General features: G+C 41.4%; 1 protein-coding gene across 1 annotated transcript in view; it reads right to left on the bottom strand.

Moving 5' to 3' along the window:
* The window catches only part of LOC149229400 (uncharacterized), a 39,287-nt gene extending 21,225 nt beyond the window's left edge, over positions 1–18,062 (bottom strand). The window contains exon 1 of the mRNA XM_089378618.1: positions 17,379–18,062. Coding sequence (XP_089234744.1) covers positions 17,379–17,795 — 417 coding nt within the window. The 5' untranslated portion in view covers positions 17,796–18,062. The remainder of the gene's footprint in view (positions 1–17,378) is intronic.
* Positions 18,063–18,351: the final 289 nt, after the last annotated feature.

Below are 18,351 nucleotides of genomic sequence, written 5' to 3'. Positions count from 1 at the left end.
CAAAGGTGTCTTCAAATTGTCGAAGAAAAGGTGTTTTTAAAACTAACCATTATATATATATATATATATATATGTATTATATTATTAAATAATTTAAATAAATAAGTAAATTATCTTCTTAAACTAACCTCTAAAAGTATTTTATTTATTTATTTATTTATTTATTTATTTTTAACCTAATTTTATAACTTTAATATATATATATATATATATATATATATATATATTAATAATTATTAATAAATTAATTAATTAATTTTTTTAAAACTAACCATTAAAAATATTTTTTGTATTAATATTAAAAATAACAATAATATTAAATTAATGAATAATAATTTGACCTGGGTCCTAAGGTCAAAAGTAGTCGTTGTTCGATTTAGCCGTTGGAGTCTCTGCTCAGACTATTTAACATGCTAAGTTGGATCTGTTTCTTCAACTTGTCCTGACGATGAACCACACTTGTTGGTTCGAAACGCGTCGACAAAGGTCTTTCTATATGTGATTTACGTCGAAGCTCTTCTTATAAAAATGTAACTAGGTTCGGTATTTATACATGTAATTTTGATCTTTGTACTTGTAAAGAAAAGAAATATTATTTTTGTAAATTATATGAATGAGTTTCTTGCTCATTCCATAGGTCTAGTAAAGTCAAAGAGTCAAAATCATGTTAAAGAACTCTTCTTAAGCATTTATGTAATATACATGGGTCAACCTAGTGTCACGTAGCCCTCCAAGACAAGCACCATCCTCCAAAGAAGATGATTCCAAGCTAATCGATATGAAAGACAATCAAGAAGACATGTCGGCTCAATAAAAAAGTCACAACGATTCACCATAACATGTCAGCGTAAATAGATGAGTCAAACCACTATAAATAAGCGTGTGAACTCAAAGTCAAAGTCAAGAAAAAAGAATTTCGGATATATCTCCAAAAAGCTTTGTATGGCACAATGGGTTCAGGTATCTCGCATAAAGAAAAGATGACAGGGTTTCGATTGAAGAAGACTCCATGATATTCAATGGATATTATAGGAGCATACACTCTAGATATGAAGATGATTGAACTCCTCCATATGTCTCGGTGGGTACAACGAAGTATAGCATCAAAGAAAACGATGGATACTCTGTATCGGTGTAGGAGGAAACTCTGCCTCGGCACTGCTATGTCACAATCTCAACGGAAAAGAAAATGCAATCACAACGCAGCAGTCACTATGATCTCAAAGTGATCGAAGTCCCTGTAACATACTCTCGATATAGGATATCAGCATATGCGTAATAAAGAAACATCACAAGACATCTCAGTAATAAGTCTCAGGGTAGTTGTGTGACATATTGAACATAGTTGTAATCGCAACACAGTTACAATAAATATCAGTGATCTCATCGCAGCACACTATCAGTCTCGACATAATCATGATGACCTCGATAATCCTACAAGAACACTCAGTCTTGATGGATAGGATCGTGATGATCTCACTATATCTCGATGTATACTCTGTCTCAGGAGCAGCATATGTATAATGATGAAATGCAGGAAGAGAAATCACAGTCATCAGTCTCGGGATACATGTGATGAGAATATCTCTATCTTGACACACTCATGATCTTGATAGAAGTAATGAAGACCTTAGTAAGGTGCAGTAATGATGACTTCGATGAAGCAACAGTAATAATGATGATTTCAAACAAAGAAGAGGATTGGTGTCTTGGTCTTGGAATGGCTCAAGAAGTCAAGGGTCGTGGTCTTGGTGTTCGTCAATAAGAATCTCTATAAGAATAATTTTGTACGGGTTTTCCTCTGCAAGAGGGAGAAGTTTTGGCCCTGGCAGAATGCCAATTTCTTGTGTTCTTGTCCCTTTGTTCTAATAGCTATTTGATGAAGTAAGAAATAATGAAATCAACAAAAGATTGTGCTAATAATCTAAAGATAAAATGCCTCACAAATAGTTATCACATAGAAGAATCTCACTAATGACATATGCCCTAGATTCTTCAACATGGAATCAGAGCTATGGTTGCAGTCAAAGGAAGGGTAGAGAAGATACATTTCAAGGATCAAGTTTCTAGCATAGCATCAAAGCAAGCTGAAAGGATATTGAGATCTACATTGCAAGATCAAACCCTAACAATCTACAACAATAGTCTACATCAATAAGGGTATTTGTCTATGCAATTTAGGAGACAGTCTACAACAACAAGAACTTGTGTCTCCACGGTGGTCATTGTCAGAAGAAGCCCCGAGGACTTTAGGTCGAGCTCTGCTCCAGCCTGAACCCTCCGCGCGCCTCTGCCCCAGCCCCCAGGCTCTGCCTGGTCGGGCCTTCTCGCCCCGGCCCTCTCTGCGTTCAAGCTCGGATCCCCTCGGGTCCTGCCGCCGTCGTTCTGACCCCTAGCACTCCCAGCGGGCCTGCAATGGCAGGATCCGCTTCCCCTCCCCCTGGCCCTGAGAATCAGGAAGAAATTTTCGCCTCCCTTTTGACTGAAACTACAGATTCTAGACCGCGTCCTTCTCAAACAAAGTTTATCAAAAAGCTGGATGAGATTCCTGAGGTGAATCTGCCCCCTTCTCTTCCAAGGAAATCGGCTATAGCTCTTGCCGAAAGAGGTCTTGTTGGTCAGTTTACTGGGCTCTGGCCGTCCCCAAGAACTGTTCAAAAATGGGTGGAGCGTAACTGGAGCCCAATGATTCAGGGAAAGATCGCCATCAGATTCTGTGGACGTGGGTATTTCACATTCTTGTTCGAATCAAAGGAAGACAAGAACCTCATTTTTCGCAATGGCCCCTACTTCATGGACACAAGAGGCCTTTATCTGAATAAATGGACCCCGGATTTCGATCCGGAAATGGACATCCCAAACGCAGTTCCTGTTTGGGTGCGCCTCCCTCATCTTCCACTTCACTGTTGGGGGGATGAATCGGTAAGAGCAATAGGCAATGCAGTTGGAAAATATATCGACAGATCGGAGCCCAGAGAAAACATGCACGCATGCGCAAGGATCTGTGTTGAAGTCGACCTAGGGAAAGGCCTACCTGAAGCCATTAAGATCAAGGTGGACCAGTGGATGCACATTCAGCAGCTGGACTACGAACAGCTCCCCTTCAAATGCAAGGTATGTCACGAGTATGGCCATTTTGCAAATAGATGTAGCAAGCTAAAAGCAAAGGAAACAGAACATAATGAGGAAAACGCAGAGGGACCATGGGAACAAGTCAAAAGGAAAAAGTCCTCGTCTAACCAGGGCCCTAGTACCACAGCTCCCCCGGCCTCAAGCTTCCCTCCTCCGCCCCCTCCTCCCCCTCCCTCAGCTTTTCCCTCGACCTCTAACCCCTTCGAATCTCTAGCAGCTGAAACCCCTCTCTCACCCCCTCAATCCCCCCGCCCTGCCTCTCCTTGCTCAATCCCCCCTCCCTCTCCCCCCCACACCATTGAACGAATACTCACAAGGAACAAAGCAAAAGAAACCAACCAGCCCTCTGACCCACCAAGGAAAGTAGGCAGGAAATCGAACAAGGAACTCAGGGACGAAACAGCAGCAAAGGAGATGGCAACTGGGACTCAGCAACCTCTGGATTCCTATTTAGGACGGCCAAAAGGAAGTGGCGAAAAAACAAAGGAGAAAGCCGGACTCCACCCCACAGCTGGTAAATAATGAATTTGGTCTCCTGGAATTGCAGGGGGATGGGCTCCTCTTTAAAACTAAAAGCCATCAAGGATCTACTAATACAAGAACAGCCAGACATCCTCCTAATTCAGGAGACCAAACTCACCAATCAGGACTTCCTTCATCAAACCCAACGATTCAAAAATTTCATAGGCCTCTCCAATGATTCAGATGGGGCATCAGGAGGGATTGGAACTTTATGGAATAAAAATAAGTGGGAAATCAACAACTCACACCAATGCACTTGGTGGATTAGAACAGATCTAAAGTACAAAAGCTCGCAGGAAATTTATCATATATATAACATATACGCCCCCAACCACTACAGGGACAAAGCAAGTTGCTGGAACACCCTAGAAGAAGACATCTCCTCTCTTCAAAGCAGCAGGCTAATACTTGGGGGCGACATGAATTTAATAAGGAATGTGCAAGAAAAATATGGAGGAAATTATCATGCAGATCCTTCAAGAGACAAATTAGAAGCTATAATACAGATCTTCAATCTAATCGACACCCCTCTGTCAAATGGGAAATACACCTGGTCCAATAAAAGAACAGGCATACACAATATCAAGGAAAGGCTGGACAGGTTCCTAATCCAGGAAGGGGTAGCAGGAAACTTCCACTCAATAAGGAGTCAACTAATCCACGGTTCTGCCTCGGATCATAAGCCGGTGGTCCTTATTTTGGACAAAGGTCCAAACCTCGGCCCTCTCCCCTTCAAATATAACAAAAATTGGGACCTCAACGAAGATTTCAGCAACCTCATTCAAAATCAATGGGCAAAAGAAGTTATAGGGTCGCCCTATTTTGTTTGGGAAACAAAGCTGAAGCAGCTCAGGACAGCAATAAAGCAGTGGGCGAGGGAGCAGGCAAAAATAGAAAAGAAAAAGAAAATCGATCTGCTAGCGGAAATGGAGCGTTGGCATATAGAAAAGGAGCAAACCCAATACTCAGCAGAGGACCTCGAGAAGGAAAAAACCCTGTACAAGGAGCTTTACAGGCAAAACCGGATAGAGGAAGAGGATCAAAGAACAAGATCCCGCTGCCTCTGGCTGAAGGCTGGAGATAAAAACACTTCTTTTTTCCATAATAATATCAAGATTAGAAGAGCATGCAACCAAATAGATAAAATCGAAGTAGCAGGGATTGAGCTGAAGGAACAAGAAGAAATAAAAAGCGCAGCCTTTAATCATTTTAAGGACCTTCTCACAGCAGACATTCAACAACATAACAGCGAGACTTTCCTCAATATAATTAAGAGTAAAATCACAGAGAACCACAACAAGGAGCTGGAACAAGAACCCTCAGAAGAGGAAATCAGAGAAGCCACCTTCAGCATGCAACAAGACAAAGCCCCGGGGCCGGACGGCTTCACAGTTGCTTTCTACAGACAACATTGGGAAACAATAAAGAAGGATTTTGTGAGAATGATAAAGAATGCCTTTAGAAATCACAAGGTCGGGGAAAATACAAAATCCTCACATATAGCCTTGATTCCTAAAGAAGCAAACCCAAAAACCTTTGATAGATTTCGCCCCATATCGCTTTGCAATGTCTCATACAAGATCATCACCAAAATCCTTGCCAACAGATTAAAGAAATTCCTCCCCCTTCTAATCTCTGAGAATCAGGGCGGTTTTGTCCCAAGTAGGCAGATCATTGATAACGTCATCCTAGTTCAGGAAGCCATCCACAGCAGCCTCAATAGAGGAGAACGGGGAATGATCATCAAACTGGATATGGCAAACGCTTTTGATCGAGTGGATCACACCTTCCTCAGAGCAGTTCTAAAAAAATTTGGCTTCTCCTCCAACTTTGTCAACATCATCAATGGATGTATTTCCAATCCTTGGACCGCGCCTCTGATCAATGGTCGCCCAAGCAATTACTTCAGAAGTTCAAGGGGGCTAAGGCAAGGCTGCCCCCTCTCCCCCTTCCTCTACATTCTTATGGCTGAGTCTCTGAGCGCCCATCTGGAAAATCTTAGAAGCAAAAAAGAAATCACGGGCATTCGCATTGAAAGAGGAGCTAAGGAGATCAATCACTCACTCTTCGCGGATGACACACTCCTAATCGGAGGGGCATCCAGCTTAATGGCCAGGAGATTTAAAAGAGTATTGGATGCCTTCCTTCTCGCTTCTGGGGGAAAACTAAATAACAGAAAATGTAAAATTTACACTTGGAATGTTCCTCTTCAGATTCAACAAAGAATCTCCCAGATTCTAGACATTCCTCTTCAAAGAAGCTGGAGCTCCTTCTCATATTTGGGCCTTCCTCTAGCAAAAGAGCACATCAAAGCAGAGGTCTGGACAAAACATATCGAGAAGATGAGAGGTCTTATGCAGAGTTGGGGTGCTTCCTGGCTAAACCTTGCTGGCAGAACCATTCTTATAAAAGCTGTTCTCTCAGGCCTTCCTATTTACCAGTATGCGATAATCATGGCTCCCGCAAGCACCCACAAGCACATGGAACTCATTATGAGAAGTTTTCTCTGGCAGGGGGGAAAACAGGACTCAAAGAAGTTCAGCCTCGTCAACTGGGATCAAGTCACCCTTCCGTATGAAAAAGGAGGATTATCCATAAAGATCCCAAGTCTTTCCAATCAGGCTATGGGGCTCAAGCTGATTTGGAAGATCATTTCAGGAAATGGCTCGTGGTGGGTTGAGACAATTAAAAGGAAATATCTTAGTGGTCCGAACTCCAACATTCTACAGGACCCAATTGTGGATAGGCAGTGCACTCCAATGTGGAGACTGATTAAAAAAGTCCTTCCTCACTTCAGAGGGAATGCTTCCAAGAAACCAGGCAGTGGAAAGAACGTTAAAATTTGGCTTGACAGAATCATGGGCTCCAACCCCAGAGACTCTCTCCAAGAACTAAGACCCCTCCAAGTCTGGATGGAGGAGCACAACATATCCTCTTTGTTCGATATATCCTCTTGGTCCCAAAATAGATGGCTTGATTGGAAGGCTCTGAACCTGCCTCTGGACCTCAGAGATCAATGGCATAAGCTGAAAATCTCTTTATCTGGTGCCGCCCCAATCAACAAGGAGATGGATGACAGTTACATTTGGGACACCTGTGGGGGAAGTTTCACAGTGAGAGAGGGTTATAAATCATTGCAAAACATGACTCCCACAGCAATTTGGAATCTCCATAAGGCAGCTTGGAACAACGAATGCATCCCCAAGGTGAAACATTTTAATTGGGCTCTTTTAAAAGGGAAAATCCTTACTGCCGAGAACCTGAGAAAGAGAGGAATTCAAGGCCCCTCGATTTGTTGTTTTTGTCAAGCAGAGGAAGAATCCATCCATCACTCCTTCCTTCGATGCACCTTTGCTCAAAGCTGTTGGAAACAACTACTTAGCCCACTGGAAGCCAGAAGCAGCTATGATCAGGTGAACAACTTACAGAGAAATTGGAAGAAAGATTATCCTCTGAACAGGAAAGGGAAAAAAAATCTCCTAAGAATATGGAATTGTATACCAGCTACGCTGTGCTGGAATATTTGGTTGGCAAGGAACCACTTCACTTTTAAAAACGAGCAGATCAAAATAGACAGGATTATCGCCAAGACTATAGCAGGGATCTCAGAGGCTATCAGCGCTAACCACATCGCCCCCCCAGACCCGCAAGGATGGACAAAGGAAGAGACTGACTGGTACAAAAGGTTCAACATTAGTCATTCCCAAAATCCCTCCCCTCAGAATAAAGCCCCTCAGAATCGTCACAATTGGAAAATCAGGGGCGACAAAGAAGAAATAAATAACTGGATCACAGCCCAGAATCGTCCCTTACTCCTCTTTGATGGAGCATCAAAGAGCAATCCCGGGAGAGCAGGCGCGGGGGGAGTAATTAAAGATCAGAAGGGGAATATAGTCAGTAGTTACGAATGGGGACTCGGTCACGCAACCAACAATGAAGCGGAAGCCTACAGTCTGCTCTTAGGCACCTCGATTCTCCACAGGTTAGGATATCGGGACGCCTTAATCCTTGGGGACTCAGCTATAATAATTGCAGCAATGAATACGGGTAAAGATTTTATCAAAGCCAGTCTCAATAGCATCAAGGCAAGGATAAACGATAATCTCAGACACTTGGGGAAAACCACTTTCATGCACGTGTTAAGAGAAATCAACGCAGAAGCGGATTCCCTTGCTAACAAAGCGGTCAACCGGCAACAAGGACAAGTCAGGGATAATGGCAGAATCTACGCAAGAGCTATACCTTAAGGTCTCCAGTGGCCAGACTGAGCACAAGGTAAGCTTCTTCAGAAATTGTCAGAACTTCAATCTTACTCCTGGTTCTCCCACACTCGCCCATCCTATCTCCCTCAAAATGCCGGCGCTCCTCTCCTCCCTTGACCTCAGAGCTTCTCTGTCTCGTGACAATCCCCTTACTCCTTTAGGTACACATCCTTTCAGCCCCAACGAAGTCTGCTCCCTAAATCTACTGATGGATCCGCCCTCTGCCTCCTCAGGGAAATATCTCGAGCTCCATCATCATGAAGGACCCCTCTCATTCCTTTATATCCCCCTCCCGCCCCCTTCTTCTCACCATTCTCTCAAGAAGCAGCTTGGGCAAGAGGTGTCTCCAGAGCATTGCAGACCTCTCTGCGGAAGCAAGCAGTCGCTCCCCGCGCCTGCTCATTCCACAAGCAACCAGCAAGAAAGTCATCAGGGCGTTACAGACATTCCGGCCATCCACACAGCATCCAGGTATAATACAAGTCTCTTGCAAGATATTTTTACACTAACTAGTCGGTTCTCAGTCATGGCAGAAAGACAACAGCCAGAGGCTCGGGGGAGAGAGGCGCCCCGTGAGAATCCACTTGACAGAGTCCTGGGCAATGACACCTGCACACTTTGCAAAGATCACCGCTTCCTGATTGCCCGGTCTATGAAGCATCACAACGAACTGCGCGAAGACTTCATAGCAGACAGCAGATCTAAGCGCAAGAAGCTGGAAAAACGCAAGAAGGAAAAAGAGAGCCTTAAGGACAGGTGTGAGCATCTGGAGGAGGCAAACAAGCACATTCAATCCATCACAGAGAGCATGCAGGCAGAAGCCTCTACCAAGGATAGCCAAAAGGAGCAACAGAAAGAAGATCACATGGAGGAAACTGTAAATCAATTCTGGTGTTAACCTCATGAACAGCAAAGTCTGCCTGATAGATGGCCTTTTTGTAAGACAGTACAGTAGATATCTTTTCCAACACTCTCTTCTCAAACTAAACTCTCAGACTTCAAGGGCTACGCCCCTTCTTAGGACTTCTTCTCTCACTCCTCTACTAGCATATTTCGTATCTTCTCCTGCTTTCTGCAGTTTTTATAATATATGAGTACACGATCTTGTTAAAAAAAAAAGAACTTGTGTCTCCACAGTCATCATTGAATGGCCACCAAGACTCTCATCAAGATGTCTACAAATTAAGATAGCTCGAAGGATTTCAAAACAAAGATCACATGGAGAAAGTTGAAACCCTAGCAGCAATCTTGATTCACACTGCGAAAAAAGATCATCTGATGAAGCAACAAATCGTCCTCATAAAAAGGAGCAACCTCTCTATTGAGGAAAGTCTTTCACATTTGAAAGAAGATCATCCAAGAAGAAGTCCTTGTACATCTTCTTCATCAATATGATCAAGATGAGGATTTTGTCTTCACAAATCAAGTAAGTACTTTTCATTAATCAATTTGGTAAAATGACTTCATGATTGCAATGAGATCTACAAGTTGATGATTCATCAAAATTCCTTGCATAGAATAAGGAGGATTGTCATAATCCTCATAGAAAAGAAAATTCATTGATGTCTATGGAAAGGTCTCTGAAGATCAAGCATTGTTTGAATGCAACAAGAGACTCATAGGATTCGTATGAAATCACTCAAAGGTCCTCTCATGCCTATGTAGCAAAAGAGGAGACATAAAGAGAGATATATGAAATGCTAGAAGATATACTCTCTGAAATTGTAGTAAAGAAGGTCAAATCACTTAGACCTACACAAAAATAAAGGTATCAAAGAATGAAGGAATATCTTCTTGAGATCTCAATTGAGAGATCTGGGAAAGATGATAAGAAGGTAGTCATCATTGATAAGCAAGGTAACAAATGTCAATGAACAAGAAGGTTACCTCATCCAGAAATTTGTGGTCTCTATGCTAGATAGAGAAAGACAAGTTGCAGACAAAAGTATTAAACGTTCAAGAACTCAATCATGTGCAGAAAGGAAAGGAAAGTTTGGTCCTCAAACAAAACAGAATAGTATAAGGTTCAATGCTATGAAAAGAATATGGAAAGAAGTTCATATCGCCAGAAAGATGGAGGAAGTTGAAGAAAAGGGCCAAGGGAAAAGGGAGCAACAGATATCCACTATGATTAGATGGCCTCCCTCACAAAAGGGGTCCTATCATAAGCTCCTAAATCTTTAGATATGACCATGATATTAAGATGCATCGTGGCATCATGAAAGCATTAGAAGCAAGAGCTCGTGGCATCACCATGGGAATCATGGAAAACAAAATCCATGACAGTCGAACATGAAGGACATAACTCTTGGGAACCTCATTGGACATTGAAGCAAAGGAAGAAGTCATCCAGGACAAGTCTCATCATACATCAAGTCAAAAGGGAAACATCTGCCATATGAGGATATACAAGATCCTCGAAATTCTCTTATAGAATCCTAGTCGGAGGATTCACTAATCAAGAGAGGAAGCAAGTGTTTCATCAGAAACTCCAACTTGTGGAATTTATGGGATGATGGTATGATGTCTTAAGAGATGAAGCAAATCAAGGGATTGAAGACACTTCAATCAGGGAAGTTGCTAGAAGAAGCCTAGATAAAGATAAAATGAGGTATGTATGCTTGTATTTAATTTTTATAATGTCATGTCATATGGTTGCAGGTAATATAGACCATCACTTCTATCTTAAGAAGCATGATTGAGGGAAAAGGATCTCCTCAACTGAAAGGCATAAGTCACACTAGATGAAATCAACATAATATGTCCTCATATGAAGTACGAGGTGATTGACTACAATGAAGAAACTCTTATTAAACGCTACTAGGAATGGAATGTGTGAGGAAGGAAGAGATTGTGAGATATGCAACCATGATGAAGGCAATCAACATCCAAAAGACCAAGAAGATTTGAATAGGAAATCTCCAAGAAAGATATGAAGACTCTGATGAAAGTCTTAAAAATGTTCTCCCTAGAAAAAAACCCTCCATGATGGCAACAAAACATGAAGCCCATGCTAAAGTGCACCACCATCAAGGTATTATTTAACTTTGGAAAAGATTAAATGGCTCCAAAGATCAAGAAAACCTCTAACCCCCAAGAGACTCGCTTCATACTAAAATTCTAGACCTCAAATACAAACAAGATGAAATGAGATCCCAACAAGTTCTATTCAAACAAGAAACTAAAACCCCAAATCCTGGGCCATGGTAATTCATGGCAAAGACGAGGCTCCACTCAAGTAGAGGTAAAAATAGATAAAATAACTATAAGATAAGATAATTTTATTAATGCCTAACTAATGACCACAAAATAGGACAAAGGGACTATTGAATACAATAATGTCATTACAGAGTGGGAGTACCAAAAGGTCTCCTATAAAGCTAAGACGCAAAAAGTAGAGTAATGTAGAATAGAGAATGAGTTCTAAGTTGAGATATGCATAACCCTCGACCCCAAGCCCAAAAACACACTCTGAGGTGGAGATGTATAGGATGAGAAAAATCTGGGAACAAGAAGAACCAAAAGTAAGGAGGTAGGCCTACCCTGGAATAGACCCATTTCTCCTAACATTCGAGGTCGAATGAAGTTAGTTTAGTATAGTATAGAGGAAGTCATCTAAGCTAAGATAATAGAGAAACATTGTGTGGATGCGGGAACCTAATATGAAGGCTCAAGGTCCCACCCTCCCAACCTTTAACACTCGTTGATCCCATGCAAGCAATTACTTATTTACTCTAGGACACCTTAAGCTTCCCCAATCTCAACATCAAGAGTGCTTGGTTTAATCAAATTCCACTACCTTCTTTCTTAGATTTCAGTCTTTCAGCGACAAATTGATAACTCTTTGAGACAAGCAAAGACTCTTCTCACTTCCCCATAAGATATTCTTAGATTTAAACCTTATGGACTCCCAAGTTGCAAAACTTAAAAATCCAAGGATCAAGTGGTAGCAATGTTTTACGACTCCGACTCCGACTCCGACTCGGCCGAGGATCGACTCCGACTCGGTAATGACTCGGCCGGCTCGATTTCAATGACTCGGTCGTTGTAAAAAATACATTAAATATTTATTTTTTTTATAAAAAAACATTATTTTAAATATTTTAAACATAATTTTAAAGATTTTCATTCATGTTTCCAAACACACAGCATTATAATATAGATGGAAGACAACATATGATCAAAGTAGGCTCATGAACCAACCCATTATATCAAAATGGTACCCAATGGCAATACATAGTCAACTGCCATACATGATCAAAGACTCAAAACAAAATACAAATAACCAAGGAGGCTAGAAATGGCCTCTACAACAAAAGTAAACTGTGATGGTGACCAGACTCCAATACTAGTACTACTGGCTAGTAGCTACTGCCAAAGGAGCCAAGATCATCTCAACCAATCTTTGGATCATCATCATCAGAGTCAGACAAGGGGCCCCATGGCTCCTCCTCATCATCATCGTCTCCAACTGCAACTGTAGAAGTGGTGCCAGTACCACTAGCAGGCTGTGCAGCAGATGCAAGCTGAGATAGAGTAGATATGCGGCTGCGCTTCTGTCGTGGTTGAGCAGAGGAAGCACCTACAACTGGAGTCCTACTCCTTGCTGGCTGTGAGATTGAGGTTGGTGGATTGGGATCTGCATTCAACTGAACAGGCTGAAGTGGATATTCAAGTTCATCAAGATCCTCATCAGGATCAAACTCTGGTGGACAACTCTCCACTACCCAATCTGATGTTGGATCAATGTCTTCCAACACAATGGGATCTGAATCAGGTCTTTTGTTCAGCAATTGGTTCCATCTGAGCCGAAGGTTGTATTGGACAAAAACTAGATCATTCAACCGTTTTTGCTCCAAACGGTTTCTCTTCTTTGTGTGAATCCTCTCAAAGACAGACCAATTGCGCTCACACCCAGATTCATTGCAAGTTTGACTCAAAATACGAATTGCAAACCTTTGCAATTGAGGGCACTGGCCACCAAAGGCCTCCCACCATTGTGCTGCAAAAAACATAGGAGTGTAATGAATTATGAGTTAGATGAAGGCTGAAGCTCAACAAAATTACAAATTATATCTAACTTTCAAATTATAAATGATTTAACAAACTTTAGCCTTTAATAAAAAAAGTAAAATTGTAAAACCATTAAGAAATTGAAAATTGAAATTTTTGTTTACCTGGCTCATCTGCTTCTCTTGCAATCTTTGCTAGGTTCTTCCCAAAGGTACCTGTTGCATTGCTGAAGGATGTGACCTGTTGATGTATCTCCAGCGGATCAGACTCCGATGGGATCATGCGTTCAATGCAATCAACCAGTCCATCTCTGACCTCCCCCCTCAAAGCTCCTGACTCCTTAGCTTTATAATGATACCATGGGTTCAAAAAATACCCAGCTGCATGTATAGGGCGATGGAGTTGATTGTTCCATCTTTCATCAATGATTGCCCAAATGGGCCCATACTTTGCCACTCTATCCTTGTATGTTGTCTTTATTTGCTCCTTTGCTTGATCCATAGCCTCATAAATGAAGCCCATAGCCAACCTTTCCCCACCCACCAACCGCAACACCTTAACTAGTGGCTCAGCAAGCTTCACAATCTCTGCTGCCTTTCTCCAAAAAGTTTCATCATGGACTTTCCTTTTCAATTCTTTGCCTTCTGGTTTGTTAGACCAATTGCTTTGATTCCATTCATCACTGGAAAATATCTTTTGCAAGTTTCTATGTTGGGAAAGCATAGATTGCAATGTCAAAAAATGTGTAGCAAATCTAGTGATGGCAGGCCTAATAATATCCTTGCCTCCAGTGTGTTTCCTCATGAGACTCAAAACCAGTGTATGATTGTAGATAAATTTTGTTATGCTTTTGGCATTATCTACAGTGTTTCTGACCCAATCTAATTTTCCAATATCCTCAAGCATGAGGCCTATGCAATGTGCAGCGCATGGGGTCCAAAAGATGGTCTTGTGTTTTTCCTCTAACAGTTTACCAGCAAGAACATAGTTAGAGGCATTGTCTGTGATGATTTGAACAACATTAGCCACCCCCACATCCTCAATAACCTCATCCAATAGCTGAAACAACAAGTGGCCATCTTTTACCTTATCAGATGCATCAACTGATTTTAAAAACATGGTTCCCTGTGGGCAGAAGACAAGAAAGTTTATGATGGTACGGTTTCTTTGATCAGTCCATCCATCTGACATGATGGTACACCCTGTTCTTGCCCATGAGTCCCTGAACTCTTGCAAATACTCATTAATGGATTGAATTTCTTTCTGCAAACGAAACCCCCTTAGCTCTTGCATAGTAGGGCCTTTGAAGCCTTTTCCAGCAGCATGTATGGCATCAAACATAGGCTCATAATATGGTGAACGAGCAGCATTAAAGGGGATATTAGCATCATACCACCATCTAGCTATGTAGTCACAAGCAGTCTCCCTCAATTCTTTCTTCCAATGGTCATCTAAAGTGGGCTGAATTTGACCTTTACTAACTTCAGGACCATGTGCATCTGATGGAGAGGAGGGAGTGAAATAACTTTTGATAGTCACATCACCCTTTGTCAAATTCATTCTACCCTTTCCCTTATCTTGAACAGAACCAAAAGAGAGAGGAACATAACGGAAAGGGTTGGATGCCTCAGTTTGAGGGATAGAGGAAGAACCCTCAAAATCATAGTGGGGGTTGGTAGCCATCATTCTTTGTATCTCCCTCTTCCTCCCAATTTCAGCTTGTATCTCTTTTTGCCTAGCCTTATCTTCTTTAAATTTCTCAAAGCTGGCCAACAAATTCTTTCTAATCTCCTCAATTTCTGATGAGGGACATGCGGTAATTTGGCCTTTAATCCCTGCCAAGTGTTGTTTCAGCCTATTAATCCCCCCAGGACCTTCCTTAATTTTCCTATGGCAAAATTTGCAATGCATCTGACTATCAACCATTTCAACATATGCCCAAGCAGGATCTTTTGCTCTAGGTGCCATTTTTTGACTAGGAAAACAATCTGAAAATGAAAAAAAAAATTGATTCAATGTTCATTTATTTGACAAAAAACACTCTCTAAGCTTTCTTGATATGCACCTAAAATTTACTAAGCAAAAACAGATTTATAGAGGTGGAAAAAAATACCTCCAGGCACAAACTGCCTCCTCAAGCTTGCTCCAAGAATCAGCTCCTCAATGCTGCTCCAAATGGCTGCCCAAGAAGCTCCTCACTCCAGCTACAATGCTCCTCCAAGACTCCTCACTGCTGCTCCAAAACAAGCTCAAGAACTGCTCACTAATTCTCAAAGAAGACTCTCACTCAAATGCATAAGACTGTTGTGAGTGAATGAGAGCATTTGGCTGTCTTAAATAGGGTTTGGGAGGGGGAAATGGACCCCAAAAGCATTTAACAAATTACAATTACCCTTTAGAATCCATTAACTGCATTTAACTTTTGCAAAAATCATATAAAAAGTGAAATTTTATTAGCTGTTACGCTGCCCAGCCGTCCCTACTTTGACTCGACCGAGTCATGAGTCATGTGACTCGGTCAACCGAGCCGGGTTTCCAACCGTTTCATTGCCCAGGCCATCGACTCGGTTCGACTCGGCCGAGTCGGAGTCGATTCGACCGTTTTGTAAAACAATGAGTGGTAGAGGCCCAAAAAGCAAGGAAATCTAAGTTTTCATTCAATTTAGTTTGCAAGCAAGAGATGCAAAGATTTGGTGGAGCTAGGGGTTCAAGTGGTGTTACATGTTGGATTTGGCTCTCTCCAAGGAAAAGTCACCATGATCAACTTTGGTGAGGCAACCTGATTCATGTGAGTCTGAATTACCGACTTGTCCTCCCTTCCCATGACATCTTCATTAAGGCTTATTATTTTCCTCCTACTCCATCAAATTAAGCTCTACACAAAGACACTAGCAAGGAGTGCTACCTAGACTAGCAAGGAACCAAATTGCCTTTTCATAAATTTTAAAAACACATCTTTAGAAAGACAAACTTCCATCACATTTAGCTCATGTTGTTTTTTTGTTTTCATGTTGGACTTGGGCCAAAAAAAAATATCAATATTTTTATATAGAAAAAAAAAGCAAGCTTAATCAGTCACAATGCAGCGCTCTATAGGATCTAAAATGTAGGAAAAAATCGGTCCAACATTGAATATAATACCAAAAAAAAAAAGAAAGCTTAATCAATCACAATGCAGCGCTCTATAGGATCTAAAATGTAGGAAAAAATCGGTCCAACATTGAATATAATACCAAGTCTACTTTTCCCCTACAAATGACTCGATTTATTTAATTTGTTTGGAAAATTGTAGCCTTAGTCGAAAGATCCTAATTTTTTGAGTTTAATCTCCGAAAAGGTTGAGTGTATATGAACCTAGAACATTGTGGGTTCTTTTGTGCTTCGAGGGCAGATTTTATTTAGTCTTCACAAGGGTCTTGCATATCTTGTTCTAATTCCTCGAAGATTTAAACTTCCTACTAATATTAACTTTCATTTTTTAGGTTTGTCGTACATCATCCAATGCCTTATCATTTTTAGGTTTGTCGTACATCATCCAATGCCTTATCATTTTTAGGTTTGTTGTATTTCAAAAATGAATTATCCTTGTGTCAATAGCTTATACAATGAAGGAATATGATGTGGGGGGACTGACAAGCTCTAAAGTGGTTGTCTTAATTTCAAATCGATTTGTTAAGTTTTATTCTTGCGTTTTTTAAGGAAAGATTCGAAGAACTGGACCAATTCAGACGGTCCACAAGGTTCGGAGTCAGGGTGAAGCTGGGCCAGGTCCAGCCAAACCCGGTAACTGTGACCCCGTACATCATCCAATGCCTTATCATTTTTAGGTTTGTTGTATTTCAAAAATGAATTATCCTTGTGTCAATAGCTTATACAATGAAGGAATATGATGTGGGGGGGACTGACAAGCTCTAAAGTGGTTGTCTTAATTTCAGATCGATTTGTTAAGTTTTATTCTTGCGTTTTTTAAGGAAAGATTCGAAGAACTGGACCAATTCAGACGGTCCACAAGGTTCGGAGTCAGGGTGAAGCTGGGCCAGGTCCAGCCAAACCCGGTAACTGTGACCCCAATAAGAATAAAATTACGGATGATTCAAAAAATAGCTCAAATATTAAGGAAGAAAATGGCATACCAAATGAAGTTACCTAAAGAGGCCACTGATACTGACTTATATGGCCAAGTTAGCCCCTGACAACCAAATAACCTAATGGCGTAGTCATTTTTCCTTCCCTATGTTATGATAAAGGAACAACGTGTTGCTTCTTACTGATCCCAAAAGTAGTGGAGCGGTTTCGTTTCAGTGCAAGTAATATGTCACAAAATTACGGAATCGAACTCATCACCTTCAAAAGCATGTAATATCCACAAATAAATCAAACCAATTTCATATTTACTTCAAATCGTAAACAAACAGCAAAAGCAACGAGAGCGGAACCCTCTAGACTTACAGTCTTCTGTTTCTTTTTCTTCTTTTTCTTCTTCTTCTTATCTTCACTGGCACCACCCTCGCCATCAGCACAATCAGGGTTTTCTTTCAAAACCGCCACGCCTGTTTCCTCTACAGTAATTGCCTGCGACAAGCTAACACCGTCTCCAGAAGCTTCGACGCCTGCGTTTCCTCTATCGCCATCAGGCTCGCCCTCGAGGTCGACAACCAGAGTACGAGACCGGGGAGTCTCTATTTCCCTGACTTCATCGTCGGAGCTAGCAATATCCAAGACAGAATCTTCAGGACGCTTCTTACGCTTTGCTTTGGCCAATATTCCGAGGCTTAAATCTGCATTGGCATCCTCTTCATCGCTGGGGATTTGTATCGTGGTTTTAGGAGACATTTCATCGTCCTTCGATGGCCGAATTCGGCCCATTTTTAGCTCGAAAAGGCTCTCAAAGTACCTAAAAACACGGTTGTTCTATGCGGCGAAAATTGTGGCTTTCGCTCCGTTCAAGCTTCGAATAATCAATGGCCGGCCGCCCTTGCAAAATTCGTCCAAACTCTTCAAGCCCTATCTCTGTCTTTGTTTGCATCTTCGTCCAGGAGCGTTAAAATTCATTGTGGTTTTGATAGCCCACAATACCAGTTGATTTTCCGCGACGAAGGTAGGCAGCAAGCGGTTTCCGGATTTCCGGAGATGCTGGAATTACAAGTGAGCGAAAGCGAGTTAAGCACGTGGTCACATATCCGGGGCCGGAGTGACATTATGTGATCGTGATCTTTCGTAACGGCGCTTTAAAGAGGAGTTAGAGGGTTTTGTTTTAAAGGGTAGTGTTAAGAGCGCTTATCATTCTCTTTACTCGGTGTAGCTACATCATACATTATATATTAAGAGTAAAATTGAAATGTAATTTTGTTTCCATGCGGAAAAAAAATCATAAATAAAGATGAATTCATCATAATGAGTAATTTTTTCTTTCATATGAATT

The sequence above is a fragment of the Pinus tabuliformis genome, chromosome J, assembly GCF_031772625.1.
Source record: "Pinus tabuliformis cultivar Carrire ecotype Pingquan chromosome J, CPIR1, whole genome shotgun sequence".
Lineage (NCBI taxonomy): Eukaryota > Viridiplantae > Streptophyta > Pinopsida > Pinales > Pinaceae > Pinus > Pinus tabuliformis.
The sequence above is the reverse complement of the archived record's forward strand: the minus strand, read 5'-3'. Positions and strand labels throughout refer to the sequence as shown.